This window comes from Diaphorina citri, unplaced genomic scaffold, assembly GCF_000475195.1.
Source record: "Diaphorina citri unplaced genomic scaffold, Diaci psyllid genome assembly version 1.1 scaffold1344, whole genome shotgun sequence".
Taxonomy (NCBI): Eukaryota; Metazoa; Arthropoda; class Insecta; order Hemiptera; family Psyllidae; genus Diaphorina; species Diaphorina citri.
Window position 1 is genome coordinate 62,574 of NW_007378772.1, and position 22,159 is coordinate 84,732.

Consider the following 22,159-nt stretch of genomic DNA (forward strand, 5'->3'; position numbering starts at 1 on the left):
TTATTAATTATTATACTTCGGTACTGTTTGATTAATGTGTTTTGAAGAGTGTATCTTGTTAAGTTTGAATGTTTTCTGTCTACTGCTATGTCCAGTATCATAAAATACATCCCTTCTTTTTCAAATATGAAAATGTTTCTGTCAAAAGAAGATGATGACCTATTTGAAAGCATTGAGGATGCTGAAGTTTTCAGTGTTTCTTATTTGAACAGCTTTATTATGTTCGTAGGTAAGTAAAGCACGAATCTTTGAGATTATAGGGTCTTTCAAGTTTAGGGCAAAAGCACAGTGCTATTCATTTCTAGCTTTTTGTGACAACTTTCTGGCTAGAACACACCATAGATTTTAACACAGGAAGAGTAAGTACTGTAATACCCCTAGCTACCTATGGATTATAGGGTCTTTCAAGTTTAGGGCAAAAGCACAGTGCTATTCATTGCTAGCTTTTTGTGACAACTTTCTGGCTAGAACACACCATAGATTTTAACACAGGAAGAGTAAGTACTGTAATACCCCTAGCTACCTATTCTTCTTCCCCTGCTACAAAATGAGATATGTGCCATGAGCCAAAACTTACTGAAAGATAAAGCTTGCAAAGTTCAGGTTATTCAGGTCTAAAAGAAGTATCAATTTTCAAAAGTTGCACATTGCATAATTTACAAGGAGTTGGTTATGATCTCTTCTTTATTTCTCCACAGAAAATGACAATACAATCCAGCAGTTTTTGAAAGCAGACAAATGCAATCTACTGGCAGACAACTATTTACTTACAATGACTTTTGCTTACTTTTTGCGGGCAAAAATACCCATCAGTCAGTTCAGTACGCTAAATTTCTTCACAGCTCTGTAAGTATAAGTCATAAGGTATATGGTTTGATAATTTACAGAGATCAAACAATACCTTTATTATTGTCTGCAGGCAGGTTCTCGAGACATGAATGGTTTGGCAGCAGCTATTTTACAATGTTGGATTTTAAAAACACTTACTTAGAGAGAGTTTGGATTTATCAGCATTTGATAAGTCAGCCAATGGTGCTCAAACTTAGTACAGAGCTTCAATAATTTATGTTGATCAAAAATGGCCCTGGGCCTAGTTTGCAGTTGATATGATTCAGCTGTAAATCAAAGCCCAAGTTACACTATTTAGGGCTATAGGGGAAGCAGTTCAAAAAGGGTTTGCTGTTCTAATGTTCCAAATGTAATACATATATCAATCCCTAGTTATCCAGCCCTTGGCACAAGTCCCCTTGGATAAGGATGGGTTTAAAATTTAACAAATAAAAGGAAAGTAAAAATCACTTGAGACCCAAAACTTTCACTCCTGTTTGCCAGACACAGTGTTTGAAATTAAACCTAGGGGCTAGCCTGGTTACTATTCCCGAACTTAAAACTTACGACTCTTAGAGGGTAGCACGTCTGCCTTGTAAGCGCTAGGTCACGGGTTCGATTCCTACACAGGAAGGAATTTGTCCTAAACAGGTTAAGTTCGATCTTGGCACGGCTGGCTTTCTCCTATCCTGTCCTCCTCTCTTTGATTTCAGGACGATAAGACCCCCGTTTTTAAAATACTCTCTATCAAACTTCTTCTTCTTCTTCTTCTTCTGAAGAAAAAAAAAAAAAAAAAAAAAAAAAAAAAAAAAAAAAAATCGAGGTTGAGGGATTTTTTTTTTATATAGGTTTGATAGAACTAACTGTGACTGCTAAGGTATTAACATCCCGAGATCGAGAAGGAAGACAGGATAGGAGAAAGCCAGTCGTTCTGAGAACGAACATTATTCGTTCAGGATAAAATCGGCTTCGGGCGGGAATCGAACCCGCGACCTAGCGCCAACAAGGCAGACGCGGTACCAATTAGGCTAACTAGGCTGGCTGGGAGTGATAAAAAAAGAGAGGGTGGAAATTGTGAGAAATAATGAAGAAGGAAAAGAAGGCAGGAGAAAGAGACATGAAAAGGTTGGAAGGAATAAAAAACCAGAGGAACACTAGCGCTTTAACAACGAGGTGTCGGCGGAAAAAGTTGGAACTAACTTGATAAAACACCGCGAAATGATGTTTAACATGGAGGTCATTGTTAAACATTTGACTATCAGCTGATGATCAAAATCTTTGATAAAACTTCCACTCCAGTGACTCCAGCGCTCGTAGAGTAAACATCTCTCTCACATATTTTAGTCTGATGATGGGAATCTGAGTATTCTCGAAAGCTTGCCAAACTTTCTTAGTTGAATGTCCAATCTCAATTGTCTTTTAAATTTTCATTTTAATTTGTGAGGATTCCTTTTTAAATAATTATTTTTCTTAATAATGAATGACCCCAAGAGGAAGGGAGAGAGCAAATAAATTAGTGATGGGCCGAGTGAATGATTTTACTCGAGTGGACTCGAGTTTGACTTCACTCGAGTGCACTCGATTATTCACTAAAATAAATAAAAGAAAGAGGGAGGGATATAAAATCAGTGATCAAAAGGGAAAAATAAATAAATTATCGAATGACCAGTTTCTTCCCATCCTAACAAATCCTTCTTACTTTCCCCATCTCCATATGACTTCCAGGTCATGAGTATGCCAGAAAGTCAGCACAGTTTGTTGTGGCAGCGCAAGCGATGTGCAGAATTCCCGAACGTAAAACTTAGACTCTTAGAGGGTAGCACGTCTGCCTTGTAAGCGCTAGGTCACGGGTTCGATTCCCACACAGGAAGGAATTTGTCTTAAACAGATTGAGTTCGATCTTGGCACGGCTGGCTTTCTCCTATCCTGTCCCCCTCTCTTTGACTTCAGGACGATAAGACCCCCGTTTTTATAATACTCTCTATCAAACTTCTTCTTCTTCTTCTTCTTCTTCTTCTTCTTCTTCTTCTGAAAAAAAAAAAAAAAGAACTTCGAGAGTCGAACAATGTAGACGGGCGTTTTCAGTTATTCTGTGAAATAAAAGTATATCCACTTCTAACCATACCTGTAAGTACTTCTTACTCATTGTTAGCATCTCACCTGTTGCTGATCCCGCAGTCTGCTGCCCAGGTGGTGGCGGGGGTACACTCGCCCCCGCAGCACTAGTGGGTGGGACATTAAGGGGAGGCGGGGCAGGTTGAAACGGCTGGTATATGGTTTGATAATTTACAGAGATCAAACAATACCTTTATTATTGTCTGCAGGCAGGTTCTCGAGACATGAATGCTTTGGCAGCTATTTTACAATGTTGGATTTTAAAAACACTTACTTAGAGAGAGTTTGGATTTATCAGCATTTGATAGGTCAGCCAATGGTGCTCAAACTTAGTACAGAGCTTCAATAATTTATGTTGATCAAAAATGGCCCTGGGCCTAGTTTGCAGTTGATATGATTCAGCTGTCAATCAAAGCCCAAGTTACACTATTTAGGGCTATAGGGGAAGCAGTTCAAAAAGAGTTTGCTGTTCTAATGTTCCAAATGTAATACATATATCAATCTCTAGTTATCCAGCCCTTGGCACAAGTCCCCTAGGATAAGGATGGGTTTAAAATTTAACAAATAAAAGGAAAGTAAAAATCACTTGAGACCCAAAACTTTCACTCCTGTTTGCCAGACACATTGCTCACGATATGGAGGAGGACAGTGTGCTATTGAAGCGGAATCTATGCAACTGGACTGCCAACTCTTATGAAGACGAGGAGGCATTCTATGCTAATAGGAAACGATTCCTGCTCTTGATGGACTTCCGAGTTTGTGTTAGTCGACAGATGTGTGACAAGGTTAGTGAGTATGTATGTAAGGAGGAGGTTGAGGTTTTTTTTTTTTGATAGGTTTGATAGAACTAACTGTACGAGATCGAGAAGGAAGACAGGATAGGAGAAAGCCAGTCGTTCCGAGAACGAACATTATTCGTTCAGGATAAAATCGGTCCCGGGCGGGAATCGAACCCGCAACCTAGCGCCAACAAGGCAGACGCGGTACCAATTAGGCTAACTAGGCTGGCTGGGAGTGATGAAAAAGAGAGGGTGGAAATTGTGAGAAATAATGAAGAAGGAAAAGAAGGCAGGAGAAAGAGACATGAAAAGGTTGGAAGGAATAAAAAGTGAGAGAGAGAGTAAGAGGAAGGGAGAGAGCAAATAAATAAAAGAAAGAGGGAGGGATAAGAAATCAGTGATCAAAAGGGAAAAATAAATAAATTATCGAATTAATAGTTTCTTCCCATCCTAACAAATCCTCCCTACTTTCCCCATCTCCATATGACTTCCAGGTCATGAGTATGCCAGAAAGTCAGCACAGTTTGTTGTGGCAGCGCAAGCGATGTGCAGAACACGAAGGAGCATTCCGACGCAAAGACCAAGCTCTCGTGACATGCGACTTCTGTAGGGGGGACAAGGTTGAGGATCGAATCAAGCGATATTACCAACCGTTCGGGGGTTGCTATCAGTCACAGTCCACAGAACACAACGAAGGGTCTTGTAGTGATGATTCGTTCGATAGCAGTGATTACGATAGTGATAGTAGTTATTCTACTTCAGACGAGTACTACACTGATGAAGATGGTAGTACTGTTGAAGAAACGGATGTGGAAGACCATTTTGAGAAACCAATGGAAGATGATATAGGTGAGAAACAAAACAACATCACAGGACCTCCTCCCTCTCCAGTTATCCCACTTGTGTCTCTTCTCAAACTAAACGATGTACCAATAGAAACCACATGTGTTCTGAATGAAAATGAGGCGTGTCAGGAATGTCAGGGTGCTGATTTCAGTACTGTCGAGTTATATCAGGGACCAGAAAATAACAGAAGTATGGATCTTGAATATCCCGATATAAATGAAAATAATGTGACATCAGATTCCATTCAAATAGATCAAACTGTTGTTGGCCCTGATCCAAGAAAAGAACATGTTAAACGAGATCTCTTTGAAACAAAGACCAGTTCAGAGAAAACTGACTTTGGAGACCAGAATGATACAACAGATTCAACCATGAAAACTGCCATTGACAGGATTTTCAAAGAATTAGAAAAGCGCCTGGAATTCATGTTAGTAGAACCTACTCATACTGATCGAATAAACATACAGTCTCCTGATCTATCTGTTGGGAGTGAGAAACCTCCGGAAACTATTCCTGAAAATAAAGAAGCTATATGTCAAGAAGAGCATGTAATGGTTGACAACCGAGAAGACATTGATGTGAATACAAAAGATTCAAACTATGTAGACACACAACGAAATGACAAGTGGGAGTTCGTGGGTTCAAATCCTAAAAAGATATGATGCCTCTAATTTAAAATTTTATCCTCATTATTTCGAGAATGTGACCAACATAATTAATTTATTTATTTTATTTATTTTAGATATAATAGGCCTTTTGGCAAGGTCTATTTACAGAGTTTTTATAATATAATATAAGACATAAGTGATGATGATGTGATCATTCTAGAAGAGAAAATCTTCACTAGACATAATATTCAAATGGTAAGACGCTCCAATCCAAAAGAAAGCGGAACATATTTACAAAGGTTGTCACAAGGTTTAAAGAGCGTAACATTGCCAAAAAAACAGCCTAGATTCTTAGAAAATACAATATCTATTCGCAAGGAGCAATAAATAATTCAGAAGTTCATAAAGTTATACATTTGAATAAGTACACACTAATTTATTAATATAGGTGGGTTGGATAAGTTATTAGCCGTTTTTCTGGCGTCAAAAAGGAGACGATTTTGGTTATTTCTTCCCGTCTGCCAATAATTCCGCGGCTAACGATGCCATTATATTTATGATCAAGTACTATTAGAAGTATATCGTGTTGTAGACCGGATGGAACTAAAACGTACTCTGCATATATCTATAGCTCAAGATAAAGGTTAAAGTCCTATAGAAGTAATTTTCAGATCAGCTCTCCAAGTATATTTAGAAAGCTAGTTTAGGTGACTTATGATATCAAAGGTCGGGTTTTGAGTTCCACGAGACGTGGGGAGCGGCGTGGGGTCGCAGTCAAAGGCATGGGTGTTCTCGTCCCTTGGGGTTTCCGAAACGAAATGGACCGCGTCCCAGTCAGTGGTTTCTTTATAATCGGCATATCGGGGGTTCGAACCTTGCACGTGTCGTAGATAATATTCTCGAGTGTTTCCGACAGGAGATTCTCCTTATTGCCCGTCACTTCAGCCAGGGATTTCCTGAGCCCTCGTGTTGCTGTATCATCGATAGACATTCTTTGAGAGATGTTCTCCTGGGGTTTCTTCACAGGGTTTATATTCTCACTCGCTATTGATTTCCTTCTCCCAAAGACGTGGGGAGCGGCGTGGGGTCGCAGTCAAAGGCATGGGTGTTCTCGTCCCTTGGGGTTGCCGAAACGAAATGGACCGCGTCCCAGTCAGTGGTTTCTTTATAATCGGCATATCGGGGGTTCGAACCTTGCACGTGTCGTAGATAATATTCTCGAGTGTTTCCGACAGCAGATTCTCCTTATTGCCCGTCACTTCGGCCAGGGATTTCCTGAGCCCTCGTGTTGCTGGATCATCGATAGACATTCTTTGAGAGATGTTCTCCTGGGGTTTCTTCACAGGGTTTATATTCTCACTCGCTATTGATTTCCTTCTCCCACTCGTCAAATCCTGGTAGGGCATTGATCTTCTCAACACACGACTTCCCTCTTCCGCTGGCTTCACATTGACACCCGTCATAGACAGGCGAGTTCTATGTCTCATCTTCCCCTCCAGTCCTGTCTCTTCCTTCCCCTTCTCGTTCTCGTCAGCATAATGATCAAACAGTTTGGCCTTCGCCATCACCATGCCAGCGTTCTGTTCCTTCAGCTTCGCTATAGAGTCACGACGCGTTTCCATTAACATAGGCGGAACCGGTTTCCTCAGGAAAGTCTGAGCACATTGCCAGCCAGGGCCGACTTGTTTGACGGGAATATTGGACCGTTTTGCTCCTACTAGACAGGACTGTGCGCGGCGTGGTGCGGTTTGTCTTGTTATTCTCCCGCGTGCCGTGACCGCGGTATCCTTCCCAGGACTCTTATCACCTGTGGTAGACTTCCCTACACCGCTACTCACACTCACCGCGGCATTAGAATTCCTACGCCTTACACTCCTCGTGCGTTCCATGCGATGGCTAGGGGACTTATCGTGTATATTGAGCGAGTGATGTCTGGACAGAGGCTTGGCAGCTCTCTCTCTAGAACGACGTCTTAGGGATCCTATCTTCCTAGCGCTAGGTGAGCGATGGATACGAGATCCATCGTAGCTACGTCTGATACGCAGGTCACGGCCTAGACGCTCCGCCAAATTGTCACATGTACTGTTCAGTTGTTCTACCTGGGGAGAGGAGAGAATGATTAGTTTAGATTTTTATTTTTAATTTTTTTATTAAGATCAATATAATTCGCCGCCGTTTTCATTTCGTAGCCATGATACAACTGCTACATTAGACGCATGTGGTCTGTGTTGTAGCATACCCATCCCGTAGTATGTCCTTCATCAGATGGACGATAAGAGGCACATATGCCTTTCAAATTATTCAACTCGCACTAATGCTTTCATCTGGTAAATGGGAGGGTGCGAGTTCAAACACCAACTGAAACATGGAATTATTCCCAACAAGGTGTAATCTACAAGGTTAGGTGGTAGAGAATGTCTCAAGCTGTAATCCTAGCCTAATGGTAATATTTCGCTTCGGCCAGCGGTGATAGCACGTTGAATACACCAGTACCCCGCGGATAACTGAAGTTAAACAATGTTGCGCGTGATTAGTACCTGGATGGTGACCATCTGGGGAATCGCGTGCTGCTGAGTTTCACTTACCTTGTCCAAGGTCTTGACATACTCGGTCTGAACATTCTCAATGCTCGGACGTCGTGACTTCGGCTCCACTCGGCAATCTCCGGAGTCCACTCGACTATCATCGTCATCCAGACGATTTCGCCCGAACTCTTGCGAAATCCTCGTCTCAATTTGAGACACGCGTTTCTCCATCTGTTCATACTCGTGCTTGGGTACGTTTTTTTTTATTAAGATCAATATAATTCGCCGCCGTTTTTATTTCGTAGCCATGAAACAGCTGCTACATTAGACGCAAGTGGTCAGTGTTGTAGCATACCCATCCCGTAGTAAGTCCTTCATCAGATGGACGATAAGAAGCACATATGCCTTTCAAATTATTCAACTCGCACTAATGCTCTCATCTGGTAAATGGGAGGGTGCGAGTTCAAACACCAACCGAAACATGGAATTATTCCCAACAAGGTGTAATCTACAAGGTTAAGTGGTAGAGAATGTCTCAAGCTGTAATCCTAGCCTAATGGTAATCTTTCGTTTCGGCCAGCGGCGATAGCACGTTGAATACACCAGTACTCCACGGATCACTGAAGTTAGGCAATGTTGCGCGTGATTAGTACCTGGATGGTGACCATCTGGGGAATCGCGTGCTGCTGGGTTTCGCTTACCTTGTCCAAGGTCTTGACATACTCGGTCTGAACATTCTCAATGCTCGGACGTCGTGACTTCGGCTCCACTCGACTATCATCGTCATTCAGACGATTTCGCCCGAACTCTTGCGAAATCCTCGTCTCAATTTGAGACACGCGTTTCTCCATCTGTTCATACTCGTGCTTGGGTACGCACACATAGTCTACGGGCGAGGTGGGGGTCTTGGGATCCGAGGGTCCGGGTTCGGAGTCGAGAGGAGCGTTCAATTCGTGCTCGTCGGTGGTGTCCAGACCTTTCTGTGAGGAGAAAACAGGGTGTGAGTTATTTTATTGTGAGGGGAGAAAGATAACTGGGACATTTCTATCTTTAGGAATAAGAACATTCGGAAATCTCCACTAAAAAGGACTCCACCCGGATAAATTTTGAAATAAGAGATTTTTTTTTATTTTTTTTTTTTTTTTCAAAATTTTCGATGGTTATTTTTTAGTGCCTAAACACGTTTTGATATCCCTAAATCCAAAGTTTCAGCCATTGGTCTGTGTGTATGTGAGTGTGTTTATCTACTCAAGTTAACAGATAGACTTACCTCCTTGGATTTACTCTTCCTTAGTTTGAGGCGAGATATCTTTAGGCCGGTCCCACTGAACGATTTTCTGGCCCTCTCTTTCAAACTGGAAAAAAATGCCATATTCTGCCAGTCTCGGGTTATAATCTTATATCAAGCTTCTACTATCTTTTATTGCCATACAAAAATCGACTTACTCACTGTGGTGCTTTTGTCAAGCAAAAAGTGAAATGTATCTTAGATCTTACCCAGTAATAATAATAATCTTTGGAGAGAGCAAAGTGATCCCGTGCTCTGCAAAGCCTCTCATGAGTTCCTTCCTGAAATGAGGAAACACAAAAGCATGCAAACTACTCAACACACAAATACTACACAGAAATCAACGTGGAAACAGCTAAATAGTCTAAATACATAGGTAAATTAACATAGAAACAGATAGGCTACACAAAATGGGTACTACAGGATTGGATATAGTGCTCAACAGTGCTTATAGTGATGAAAGTGCTGAAAATATAGAAAAAATAAATGATAATATAGCTTCTCTATGAAATAGTACTAGAAAGTAAAAAACAAGAGAGAGAGACTTTTTACCAACTACACCACTGATACCCACATTTGAATAATTTATTGAAGAAAAATTTCAGCATACTCCACTGGTTCGGACAATTTTTTTTTTTTTTTTTTTTTTTTTTTTTTGAGACTAGACTAGTGTAATACGCAATGAGTCACAGAACAAAGGTTGCTAAAGGAAAAGAAAATTTCGTCATAAAGTGATCACAAAATCACAATACTTCCAAAGACCTATGGTGAGTGAGCACTGTACTAAGTGCATCAATTAATCTAGCACATCTCTCACGCAATATAACGCCAGTCAGTTATCAAAGCCATCTCGAATGCACATTGCGAAACACACGTAGGTAAAAGGCAAAAGGACTTTATGTTGAGCTGTGTCTCCTATAGTGTTATGACTGATATTGTAAACAACAGCCATTGTAGTAAACTAAGTCTTCAGGAGAAATGTATTTTTGTTCAAATTTCTAGAAGAATCAAACTAGTTTACATTCGGATTTGAAAACCAGATAATTTCGTGAACTAAAAGTGTCTCTTCAAGTAAGTAAAACAATAATACTCGTATATTACGTCAAATTCAAAGTCAAAGGGTAAACATGTTGAGCTGTGTCTCCTATAGTGTTATGACTGTTATTGTAAACAACAGCCATTGTAGTAAACTAAGTCTTCAGGAGAAATGTTGTATTTGTGTTCAAATCAAACAAGTACATTTGGATTTGAAAACTAGATAATTTCGTGAACTAAAAGTGTCTCTTCAAGTAAGTAAAACAATAATACTCGTATATTACGTCAAATTCAAAGTCAAAGGGTAAAGTAGGACTTGTTTTTTTTTTTTTTTTTGAGTCCTATGTATGTGTGTCAAGAATTTTTCAAATGCAACACAACATATTGTCATGAAGGATTTCCTCATTTGTTTTTAGGTCCCATGCAAGCACTTTTTTGTGAAGGGCCTACTTACAGTTCTCTTTGTGTTGAGCAAGGGTGGTTGACTGATTGTCACAAATGTCGTTTCTACAATAATAATAATACACTGTCCTAAATTTACCTCTTGATTTATACTTGAACCACCAACTTCCACATTTGAAGTCCACCCCAACGACTACACTACCTAGGTTCGTAGATTCATATAAGCTTAACTCATCCCTTGTCCCTTAATAGGTACCTTACATGATCATTAGTAATCTCATTACTTATGATGGAATTCCGGATTTTCTGATGTTTCATCATCATTACTTGGAAATAATGACATTACTAATGATTTTGTAAGGTACCAAGCCTCAGAGACTCAGAGTGGGCTTGTTGTGTATGAAATTAAGCTAAACTACCGAGGTTGGTACTAGTAGATAACGATACCAACCTCAGTGGTGCAGTGGTTAGCACGGTGAACTTTGAATCTAGAGGTTGGTGGTTCGAGTCCAAGTCATGTCATAAATTTAGCGTAGTACATTAAGCGGGGAACGACATTTGTAACAAGCAATTATGCTTAACACAATTAAAAATTCCTTTACATTTGTAACAAGCAATTATGCTTAACACAATTAAAAATTCCTTTTAGTAGATAACGATACTGCACACTTCTTTCTCGCCAGAGGTATGTACTCTGATGTGACCGGGGTATGTCGCTGTGCTGGCTGCATCCTCTTGCTTGTCTCGCTCTCTATCAGCAAGAACATTGAGGAAGCATACCGCAGGAGGCTCAGTCAAAGTAAGTTCATGCCAATATATGTATTAAGGTGTTGTATGATGTTGCCGTTGGGTTTAATTCAGGTATACATTGAGACGTGGGGAGCGGCGTGGGGTCGCAGTCAAAGGCATGGGTGTTCTCGTCCCTTGGGGTTTCCGAAACGAAATGGACCGCGTCCCAGTCAGTGGTTTCTTTATAATCGGCATATCGGGGGTTCGAACCTTGCACGTGTCGTAGATAATAGCATACCGCACCAATGGCAAGAAGCTACACCAGGCCTACATGAAGGACCTGATGGAACACAGCGCAAGCAATGTGCTGGTCACGGATGAGATGGGGTATCTGCATGAGGATACACTGGAGTATATTGTGTTCAAGGTAAGAAATAATAGAGCGCCAGCCTAATTCAAGTACCCTCTCCCAATAAACCCCCCCCCTTCCCCTAGATCAGATGCTGGCTACGCCCATGCACACCCAAGTAAATCTATTTTACAGTTCAAAAATGAATGCAGACCGCGTCCAACAATTTAAGGTCCAATGCGGCCCGCGGTCACCTTGAGTTTGTGCACCTCCGGTTTGGAGGGTCTGCCTTGTAAGAGCTAGTTTGTGGGTTCTATCTCCACCCGGGACGGATTTAACCATAAACAGATAATGTTCGTTCTCGGAAAGGCTGTTTTTCTCCTATCCTGTCTTCCGTTTCTCTCCGCTTTCGGGACGATAAGACCTTAGCAGTTATTACAGTTCCCTCTATCAAACTTCTTGAAAAAGCCTTCCAGTAGCTAAAGGTAGACCCAAACCACCAGCCTCCAGTCCGCTGTTCTAACCACTACAACATTATATAACATTGGCATTACTGGTACCTATAAGACTCCGGTGATAAAGGGAATTTTCAGTACTATTTTAGAAGGATAAACCAAGGTATATTCTATCCTATTCTAATAAGTTAATGGCTGGGTTAGATGATGGAAATGGCTCAAGGCAACAGTCTCTCATTTGTAAAATTGTGAAGGAAGAGCATATGAAATCGACCCTTATCATCCATCTGGTTGCTGCGGCTGTTTTCCTTGGCCTAGAAACTACTGATTGAAGTCGTCCAAGACGTAAACAACCACCCTTATTTTTCAGGTTCACCGATTTGAACGGTGTGAAGCTAGCAAAATGGGAAATTTATTTTTGAATGATGTGGTTCTTGTCGACAAGATTGCCAACCTAAACTCAAGTTGCACACGTCACTGCAATTTTTCTCATTTTACTTTTCGCATTTACCCAGTCTAAAATCTACTTGTTTTTCTAACAGTATACCTACCTTCATAAATTGAAATTACTAGAAGGTCCTCATTTGCAAGAGAAACTATAAAAAGAAGTCGTCAGGAAAATTTTTTGCTTCTCACTTTTACAACTTTAGGTTGAACAACTTGATTATTCAAACAATGGCGGGAAAAAACCACCTGTCAAAATAAAATTAATGAAAAGAAAAGGCTTGCTAAAAACAGTTGCAACCACGATAAACTTATGAACTCTATTCAGAAGTGTGGAAAGTATTGTTCAAAGCTGCAAATCCTTCTGGCAAAAAAAGCGAAAAGGGTAGGTAGTAACGAATCACATTCGGATAAGCAGAATAAAACTGACCATGAGAAGGGAAACACTCCAGCAGAAGATTCCAAGCCTGTGCTAATAAAAACCTCAAGTCAACTCAACAAAAACCAAGGAAGCAGAAAATTACCCACTCCAGATATTCAGACCCAAGCCTCAGAGGACACAAAGAAACTTCAAAATGATCCATGTAACTTAGGCACAAAGTTGGAGAATGATTCCAGTCTGTCAAGCGTGAAGATGAAAGTAGGACAGCAAAATACTAAAAACTCCAATGAAGATATCACGTTAGCAAGTTTAAATGAAATATCACGTTCATTGGCAACAAAATTGAACAATATCTTAGAGAAAAAGCAAAACACACAAGCTTCAACTAAAGCCAAAACTCCAGTGAAGATATCACGTTACCAAGTTTAAATGAAATATCACGTTCATTGGCAACAAAATTGAACAATATCTTAGAGAAAAAGCAAAACACACAAGCTTCAACTAAAGCTGTTCTAAATGAGGAAACAATGATCAACACAAGGATAGAGAAATTAGACACCATTCGTCCCTCGTGCCAAACAGAACAAATTACCCAACAAACCACCGAGAATCATTTCAAAACACAAACAATTCTCAAGAACATAAACCAGATTCATAAAAATGAACAGAACAAACTGGGAAACAAGGCGATCTTTATGAAAATTCCTGCTGAAAGAAAAGTTCAACGAATACAAAGTTTTTTAAGTTTGCGCTCCCTAGAACAATTGAAAGCGGAGCAAATAAAGTTGCAAAGACGAATGGAAAAGAAATTCGGAACTCCTGTCAATGGAAAGAAAATGAAGAATAACGGTGAAACAAGTAAAATAAATGAAAATGCAGTCAGAAACGATAGTCCGGAGAATAACATTGAACTAAAAACAGTAAAGCCAAGCCCTGATGAAAATAATAATTTGGAAGATAAACAAGATATTAGTAATGATGAGAACAACAACGTTGCCCTGATACAACCGACAAAATATTCAGAAAAGATTGCACATGAACATTTAAATAACATTGGTCCAATTGAAGTTCGTGAAAATAACGACAAAAGCATTGTCCTTTATAATAATAAAATGATAGAGACACATTGTACTAATACTTTGGATCGCGATTCGAAAGAAACCATCGAGAAGCCTGAAGTAATGAAAAACAGCATTATGTTACAAGCAGGGAATACTGGAAACATCCATACAGAAGTAGGAGTAGGACCTGAACTTACGCTGGTAAACCAACTCAGAAACATGTTCTCCATACTGGACACAAATAGGACAATAGCCCTGCTGGACCCTCTCTTAGAAATGAAAGATTTGATATTACAAAGCTCAAATGAAGTAAAGGGCTTGACTCAGAAAATAGTCAATTTGGAAAATCAGATCTCAAACAAAAGGAAGCTTGAGTGGGAAGACTTCAACCCCGAGAAAATGATCAAAGTAGAGCATGAGGTTACAATGCTAGAAGAGAAAGGTAGTCACAGTGTTAAAAATGGAAACTTGATCAGCAAATCTCAACATCAGAACAATGAAGATGATGATGATGTGATCATTCTAGAAGAGAAAATCTTCACTAGACATAATATTCAAATGGTAAGACGCTCCAATCCAAAAGAAAGCGGAAGAACTACAACTGGGTCTAGAAATAAAATCACAGACGAGCGGAACTCACAGTGCAAAACTAAGGAAAATGAAAGCCCTAAGAAAGGTGACAAAGTGGTTAAACATAATGAAGAAACCCACAAAGAAGTTCCTCGTAAATTCCCTCTTGGAATACTGAACAAACAGACTGAATTAAAATATACTCAACAGAAGCGCATGAACTCTAAAACAAGACACATCTCAGTCAGCATCGCAGAACATCCGAACACTAAGGAGAAATTCTTGCATTTGAAAATCAGAAAGACATGTGAAAAATAATGTTTTTGTACCAGGGCCGAAGAAAATGGAAATCAAGATATTTTTCGCAAAATAAGAGCCTCACGTTCTCTTACATTGACTTTAGGAGTGAATGTTTACTAGTCACGCTTTTTTTTGTACATATACGATACCGACCAAACACTTGTTTAGAAATTAGAAAGTTCCTAATAAGGTTCTAGTCCTCCTTATCAAAAATTTACTTTTATGTTAATAGCCTCTTCTTCTACTCAAAAAACCGAGGTTACAAACTTCATAATGAAGTTGACATGATCAGTTACCTAAGCAATTTGGCAACGGGTAATAAAATTATCCAGAAAAAAAACTACGTTTATAAAGTATAAATCTAAAGAGATTAATTTATTTGTTTTTATTAAAATTTAAATTATGTTAAATTGTTAAAATAATAGAGTACAAAATTTACCTTATTTACCTCATTTAAATTTGTAAATAATTTAGCCCAAATTCTTTAAAACTAAATACAAGAACCCCAAATAAACGTAAATCTCGTTTTTGTAAGTAACAAAATAGTTTTTCTATGAACAAAAGTATAAACAAAATATAGTTGTTCTTAAAGCTTACTTCATGGATAAATAAAGTCCAAATTCGTTCTTTTCCCTTGTTCTAAAATAGAGGTTGATCACTGTCTATATTTTATAGAAAAGGTACTATGCGAGTGTAAGTACATTGAATTTCATGTGAAGAACATAAATTGAGCAAAAAACATTTTGACTAAAGCATTGTTCTTTTCCCTTGTTCTAAAATAGAGGTTGATGACTGTCTATATATTATAAAAGCTTTTTTATTTTATAGAAAAGGTACTATGCGAGTGTAAGTACATTGAATTTCATGTGAAGAACATAAATTGAGCAAAAAACATTTTGACTAAAGCTCCTAAATTTACCTCTTGATTTATACTTGAACCACCAACTTCCATATTTGAAGTCCACCCCAACGACTACACTACCTAGGTTCGTAGATTCATATAAGCTTAACTCATCCCTTGTCCCTTGGGGCAGTGGCCCCTAAACCTAAGCCTCAGATTGGGCTTGTTGTGTATGAAGTTAAGCTACTACCGCGGTTGGTAGTAGTAGATAACTATACCAACCTCAGTGGTGCAGTGGTTAGCACGGTGAATCTAGAGGTTGGTGGTTCGAGTCCAAGTCATGTCATAAATTTAGCGTAGTATATTAAGCGGGGAACGACATTTGTAAGAAACATTTATGCTTAACACAATTAAAAATTCCTTTTAGTAGATAACGATACTGCACACTTCTTTCTCGCCAGAGGTATGTACTCCGATGTGACCGGGGTATGTCGCTGTGCTGGCTGCATCCTCTTGCTTGTCTCGCTCTCTATCAGCAAGAACATTGAGGAAGCATACCGCATATATTTACAAAGGTTGTCACAAGGTTTAAAAGAGCGTAACATTGCCAAAAAAACAGCCTAGATTCTTAGAAAATACAATATCTATTCGCAAGGAGCAATTAATAATTCAGAAGTTCATAAAGTTATACATTTGAATAAGTACACACTAATTTATTAATATAGGTGGGTTGGATAAGTTATTAGCCGTTCGTCACGGATGAGATGGGGTATCTGCATGAAGATACATTGGAGTATATTGTGTTCAAGGTAAGAAATAATAGAGCGCCAGCCTAATTCAAGTACCCTCTCCCAATAAACCTGCCCCCCTCACCCTAGATCAGATGCTGGCTACGCCCATGCACACCCAAGTAAATCTATTTTACAGTTCAAAAATGAATGCGGACCGCGTCCAACAATTTAAGGTCCAATGCGGCCCGCGGTCACCTTGAGTTTGTGCACCTCTGGCTTGGAGGGTCTGCCTTGTAAGAGCTAGTTTGTTGTTGTTGTTGTAGCGGCTTTAGCTTTCGCCGAATGGCGATAGCAGAATAAAGAAAAGATGTCTTTTTGTGGGTTCTATCTCCACCCGGGACGGATTTAACCATAAACAGATAATGTTCGTTCTCGGAAAGGCTGTCTTTCTCCTATCCTGTCTTCCGTTTCTCTCCGCTTTCGGGACGATAAGACCTTAACAGTTACAGTTCCCTCTATCAAACTTCTTGAAAAAGCCTTCCAGTAGCTAAAGGTAGACCCAAACCACCAACCTCCAGTCCGCTGTTCTAACCACTACAACATTATACAACTGAGGTTGGCATTACTGGTACCTATAAGACTCCGGTGATAGAGGGAATTTTCAGTACTATTTTAGAAGAATAAACCAAGGTATATTCTATCCTATTCTATGGCTGGGTTAGATGATGGAAATGACCCAAGGTAACAGTCTCGCATTTGTAAAATTGTGAAGGAAGAGCATATGAAATCGACCCTTATCATCCATCCGGTTGCTGCGGCTGTTTTCCTTGGCCTAGAAACTACTGATTGAAGTCGTCCAAGACGTAAACAACCACCCTTATTTTTCAGGTTCACCAAATCTTATACGATGAGATGGCTAAGGAATCCCTGATGAAAGGAAAGCGAGGATTGGAGGCAGAGGGCCAATCTTCCAATTTGGAACTGCAATATGAGCTTAACAAAAATATCAATGAACTGGACAGACACCGCGCGATATCTCGGTTTAAATACGCGGCAAGTACCGATGTTCCCAAGTGGGAGTTCGTGGCTTCAAATCCTAAAAAGATATGATGCCTCTAATTTTATCCTAATTAATTCGAGAATGTGACCAACATAATTAAGCTAGTCCTCGTGAACAGCGGAAGAGAAACAACCAGTAAAATTTATTGACGGACTGCCCAAAGTTTGGGTGGACAAAACGACACAGCATACAGAGTGAGGTGAGAGACAAATGAGTGTTTTCAGTAAGCTAGTCTTCGTGAACAGCGGAAGAGAAACAACCAATAAAATTTATTGACGGACTGCCCAAAGTTTGGGTGGACAAAACGACACAGCATACAGAGTGAGGTGAGAGACAAATGAGTGTTTTCAGTGTACAGCTTACTCTCTTTTTCGGTCCCTACCAGGTGCTTCAAAAGTTGCAAGAACTGTACGTGAATATTTTCCTGAGGCAGATTCCACAACTCCGGGCCAATATTCAGAAAGAAATCTACAACATCGACTACAGGACGTCCAAGAAGTTAATGCTCCACATGCACTGGGAGTTTCAGGAATCCTTCAACGCTCAAGTCAATCTGTTGTCCAAAGTTTTGCACGGTGAGTGAAGAGAAGAACATTCTTCTTCTTTTTCTTCGCCTTTTCAAGTGTTCGTCAGCACGTCAGCCCTAGGGTGATCGCTTTTGGGCTGACATTTCTTGGTTTGGCCTATATTATAAATAAAATTTTACGAGTGAATGCCCTTCGCACTCAACCTTTGCTAATTCTTTAGCAAGAGAAATTTGAGGTAGGTATGCTTTTTATTTAAAGTCCCCAGCCATAAAATATATGTATATGTACATGAGAATCTATTTAGACTGCTAGGGTAAAGGGACTTCAAAGTCCTATTCTAGCATGATAAATAAAGTATACTTTACGTTCGTTCAGTTCTGGTCAAAACTGTACTTCGTCAGTAGAAATCAAACCATTTTCTTCCTCCTTATTGCAGGTATCATCAGAAAAGTCGTGGGCAACATAGAAGTCAGTTGGTACAAGGGGAACATCAGTCCACTCAAACTTCAATACTTGAGAAGCTGAGCATGAGTACCAGCATGAAAGTAAAGTATGTAAAGTCCAGGGAAAGATCTATCAATATAGGATTGTATACAGATATACAGCGACTTTTTTTTAATTATTTTCCTTTCATTATTATTGTTTTCTAGAGATCCTACAATACAGCAAACAATTTGGGGTCAAAGGCCTCAACTCTTCTGCGAAAGAGTGAAAGCCTTTTTTTTCTTAATTTAATAAGTTTTTGACTGCTATGCGATTACTTTCGTACGGAATTAATTCGCTTTTAAGGTCCTTGGTCCTTAAAAGCGACCCCCCTTTATGAGATTTACACTATTTTACTGTACACTAGTATACTATTTTACTGTACATACCTGGTAGTTGATTTCTTCAAGTTGGAAGCAGAATGAGAGAAGAACTTCTTCTTAGCAGGTACTGGGGCATGGAGGTACCCCTCTGACTCATCACACCTGTAACATTAATAATAATAATTATCATTAGATAGTAATAAAATGACCTAATAGTCCTGACAATTGCTAACAGTAATAAAATTATCGAGAAGTTATGTCCGGAGCTTCTTAAGGGAGAGTTTTTGAACAATAACTTACGTGACGATAATTGAAACGTAAGACGTACGTTGACCAAAAGGCGTTTCTGCACAAGCATAGAAACGACTTTTCGTTTCGTCTAGCTAGTACTGAAAAGTCTTCTTTTTTGTTGGTTTGGGCCATTTTTTTTTTTTTTTTTTTTTTTTTTGCCATATTCTGTGAGTGAAGTGAAGAATACCAATTACAATCTTTTCTTTTTACATACCTATGTATCTACCTATTTTTACTTACTTAATCTTTGAGTCAGGGAGTGCTCAGCTGCGTCCGTCGCGTAAAGATCTTGCTCCCGGTTTTTCCCTATTTTTTCGATTAAATAAATAGTTCTACTGACCTTTGGTAAATGAAGTAGTGATTTTTCGGTAAAATAAGTCCTTTTTCACGTCAGGAAGTTGAATTTCTTCACTTTTTATAAGTTTTTAACACTAAAATAACTATTTAAATATAGGCTTATGTCCTGAGGCTTTGTTCTCTACTGTGTTTTAAAACTGACTTTTTTCGTTTGTAAATTGATTAATCTGTCCTAAAAGAGGATCAATTATTCTGATTCTGGGTAATTTGAAACCGAATTAGTGCGAAAATCGTTTGTAAATTGATTAATCTGTCCTAAAAGAGGATCAATTATTCTGATTCTGGGTAATTTGAAACCGAATTAGTGCGAAAATAATAAAATTTAACTTATTAATTACGATTTCGTCAATAATTATTGAAATTATTTTTAGTGCCTATTTTTGTAATAAATTTTTAGACCTGTTAAAAGCGGTATAATTTTGTCAAACAGAATCTCGCGATATAAACAAAAACAGCTAAATTATTCAAAGCAGAAACATTTAAAAACACAAACATATTAAAAATAAAAAATAACAATAATAATAAAATACAAAAGAAAAAAAAAGTCGGACAGTCCTAAAAATTTCACCATTCGATTCGGCGTGAAAAATCACATGGGATCAACTATTCACTTGCTCATTTCGTGACGGTTCACGAATAAAAGGGAAATTTGTCGACACAGGGAAGTATCGAACCCGCAACTTCTCAACCGTAAGTCATACAGTACTAAACTTAAGTGTGCGTCAGCCCTAGGGTGATCGCTTTTGGGCTGACATTTCTTGGTTTGGGCTATATTATAAATAAAATTTTACGAGTGGATGCCCTTCGCACTCAACCTTTGCTAATTCTTTAGCAAGAGAAATTTGAGGTAGGTATGCTCTTTATTTAAAGTCCCCAGCCATAAAATATATGTATATGTACATGAGAATCTATTTAGACTGCTAGGGTAAAGGGACTTCTAAGTCCTATTCTAGCATGATAAATAAAGTATACTTTACGTTCGTTCAGTTCTGGTCAAAACTGTACTTCGTCAGTAGAAATCAAACCATTTTCTTCCTCCTTATTGCAGGTATCATCAGAAAAGTCGTGGGCAACATAGAAGTCAGTTGGTACAAGGGGAACATCAGTCCACTCAAACTTCAATACTTGAGAAGCTGAGCATGAGTACCAGCATGAAAGTAAAGTATGTAAAGTCCAGGGAAAGATCTATCATTATAGGATTGTATACAGATAAACAGCGATTTTTTCATTGTTTTACTATTAATTTTCTTTCATTATTATTTATTTTCTGAGGTCCTACAATACAGAAAACACTTTGGAGTCAAAGCCCTCAACTCTTGTGTGAAAGACTGAAAGTCTCCTTTTTTTTTAGGTCCAATGTACTTTTGGAAGCCTCATTATTCCCATTGATTCCTGTTCTTATCCTCTTATTAAGTAATTTAATAATAATTTTAATTATTTGTAATATAACTTTACAATTATTATTTCAAGTACTTTAGGATAAGGAAAGTGAAGAAAATCAAATCGTTTCATGTTCCCATCACACTATCGTTTCTCGTTTTTAACCATACTCACGGGTAAGGGAGGCACTACGCCTCTTTCTTCTGGCAATGTGTAAATCCAGATAATCTTCATTGGGAGTAGAACTACGGGGCGCATGACTTTGGACACTGGTGGGAATCGAACCTATGGCACTGGCGTTGGTGATCAAGTCCTGTTGAGAATTTGGAATGAAAATCAAGGAGTTAGCAAGGAGAGAATGGTAGAAGTTAGCTGTGAGTGAAGTGAAGAATACCAATTACAATCTTTTCTTTTTACATACCTATGTATCTACCTATTTTTACTTACTTAATCTTTGAGTCAGGGAGTGCTCAGCTGCGTCCGTCGCGTAAAGATCTTGCTCCCGGTTTTTCCCTATTTTTTCGATTAAATAAATAGTTCTACTGACCTTTGGTAAATGAAGTAGTGATTTTTCGGTAAAATAAGTCCTTTTTCACGTCAGGAAGTTGAATTTCTTCACTTTTTATAAGTTTTTAACACTAAAATAACTATTTAAATATAGGCTTATGTCCTGAGGCTTTGTTCTCTACTGTGTTTTAAAACTGACTTTTTTCGTTTGTAAATTGATTAATCTGTCCTAAAAGAGGATCAATTATTCTGATTCTGGGTAATTTGAAACCGAATTAGTGCGAAAATAATAAAATTTAACTTATTAATTACGATTTCGTCAATAATTATTGAAATTATTTTTAGTGCCTATTTTTGTAATAAATTTTTAGACCTGTTAAAAGCGGTATAATTTTGTCAAACAGAATCTCGCGATATAAACAAAAACAGCTAAATTATTCAAAGCAGAAACATTTAAAAACACAAACATATTAAAAATAAAAAATAACAATAATAATAAAATACAAAAGAAAAAAAAAACGGATTAAAACTGTCATTTGCAAAATTTTATACCTATCCGAACAATTTCAATTATATTTTAAACTACCTATAAAGGTATAGAAATTAACTACCTACGAAGATTGTCCAACGTTTTGAAATTCTAAATAGACAAGTCTAGTGACAAGTTCACAGAATTGATTTCGGAGACGAGGTGACGTGTGGTAGGAATCGAAGCATGTCTCCTCATCACTCTTCTTCTTCCTGGCCTGTTCCTATTTCAATAGGGTCGGCGCATCACTATAAATAATATTGAAAAATCAGCCAGCTCCCATGGCTTAGTGGTCACTGCGCTCGCCTTGCACGCGGGAGACCCGGGTTCGATTCCCGGCGGGGTCAAGAAATTTGTATCAGAAATGAATGAGAGTACAGGGAGTACCAAAAATGTTGCAGCGGAGGAGACGTT

The 22,159-nt window shown here is 38.7% G+C and overlaps 2 protein-coding genes, 1 long non-coding RNA gene and 2 pseudogenes across 6 annotated transcripts; 3 read left to right on the forward strand and 2 right to left on the reverse strand.

The window, feature by feature from the left end:
* The first annotated feature begins 18 nt into the window (after positions 1-18).
* On the forward strand, positions 19-18,575 carry LOC103515443. 3 transcript variants are annotated; one of them, XM_008480386.2, is made up of 8 exons: positions 19-229; positions 699-846; positions 11,110-11,199; positions 11,447-11,523; positions 16,308-16,366; positions 17,177-17,341; positions 17,734-17,923; positions 18,312-18,575. In XM_008480386.2, exons 1-8 carry the CDS (start codon positions 88-90, stop codon positions 18,398-18,400), a joined length of 960 nt encoding a protein of 319 aa, XP_008478608.2. In that variant the 5' UTR covers positions 19-87; the 3' UTR covers positions 18,401-18,575. The 3 variants fall into 3 exon arrangements, with proteins under 3 accessions (XP_008478608.2, XP_026683951.1, XP_017302169.1); XM_026828150.1 differs by lacking the exon at positions 16,308-16,366 and having other exon boundaries at positions 22-229; positions 11,447-11,582; XM_017446680.2 differs by lacking the exons at positions 19-229; positions 699-846; positions 16,308-16,366 and adding an exon at positions 10,129-10,278 and having other exon boundaries at positions 11,112-11,199; positions 11,447-11,582.
* Positions 5,496-18,898, reverse strand: LOC103515447. Of its 2 annotated transcripts, none has more exons than XM_026828149.1 (6): positions 18,748-18,898; positions 8,972-9,056; positions 8,553-8,681; positions 7,762-7,932; positions 6,551-7,275; positions 5,496-6,231 (listed from the first exon to the last, which is right to left on the reverse strand). In XM_026828149.1, exons 4-6 carry the CDS (start codon positions 7,930-7,932, stop codon positions 5,889-5,891), a joined length of 1,239 nt encoding a protein of 412 aa, XP_026683950.1. In that variant the 5' UTR covers positions 8,553-8,681; positions 8,972-9,056; positions 18,748-18,898; the 3' UTR covers positions 5,496-5,888. The 2 variants fall into 2 exon arrangements, with proteins under 2 accessions (XP_026683950.1, XP_026683949.1); XM_026828148.1 differs by having other exon boundaries at positions 7,762-7,897; positions 8,518-8,681.
* Positions 7,636-7,752, forward strand: LOC113470023 (annotated as a pseudogene).
* LOC113470022 lies at positions 8,277-8,393 on the forward strand (annotated as a pseudogene).
* A 1,771-nt stretch (positions 18,899-20,669) lies between the features above and the next one.
* Positions 20,670-21,716, reverse strand: LOC113470021. The gene is made up of 2 exons (XR_003393241.1): positions 21,257-21,716; positions 20,670-21,022 (listed from the first exon to the last, which is right to left on the reverse strand). It is a non-coding gene; the product is annotated as an uncharacterized LOC113470021 (long non-coding RNA).
* Between the last annotated feature and the right edge of the window lie 443 nt (positions 21,717-22,159).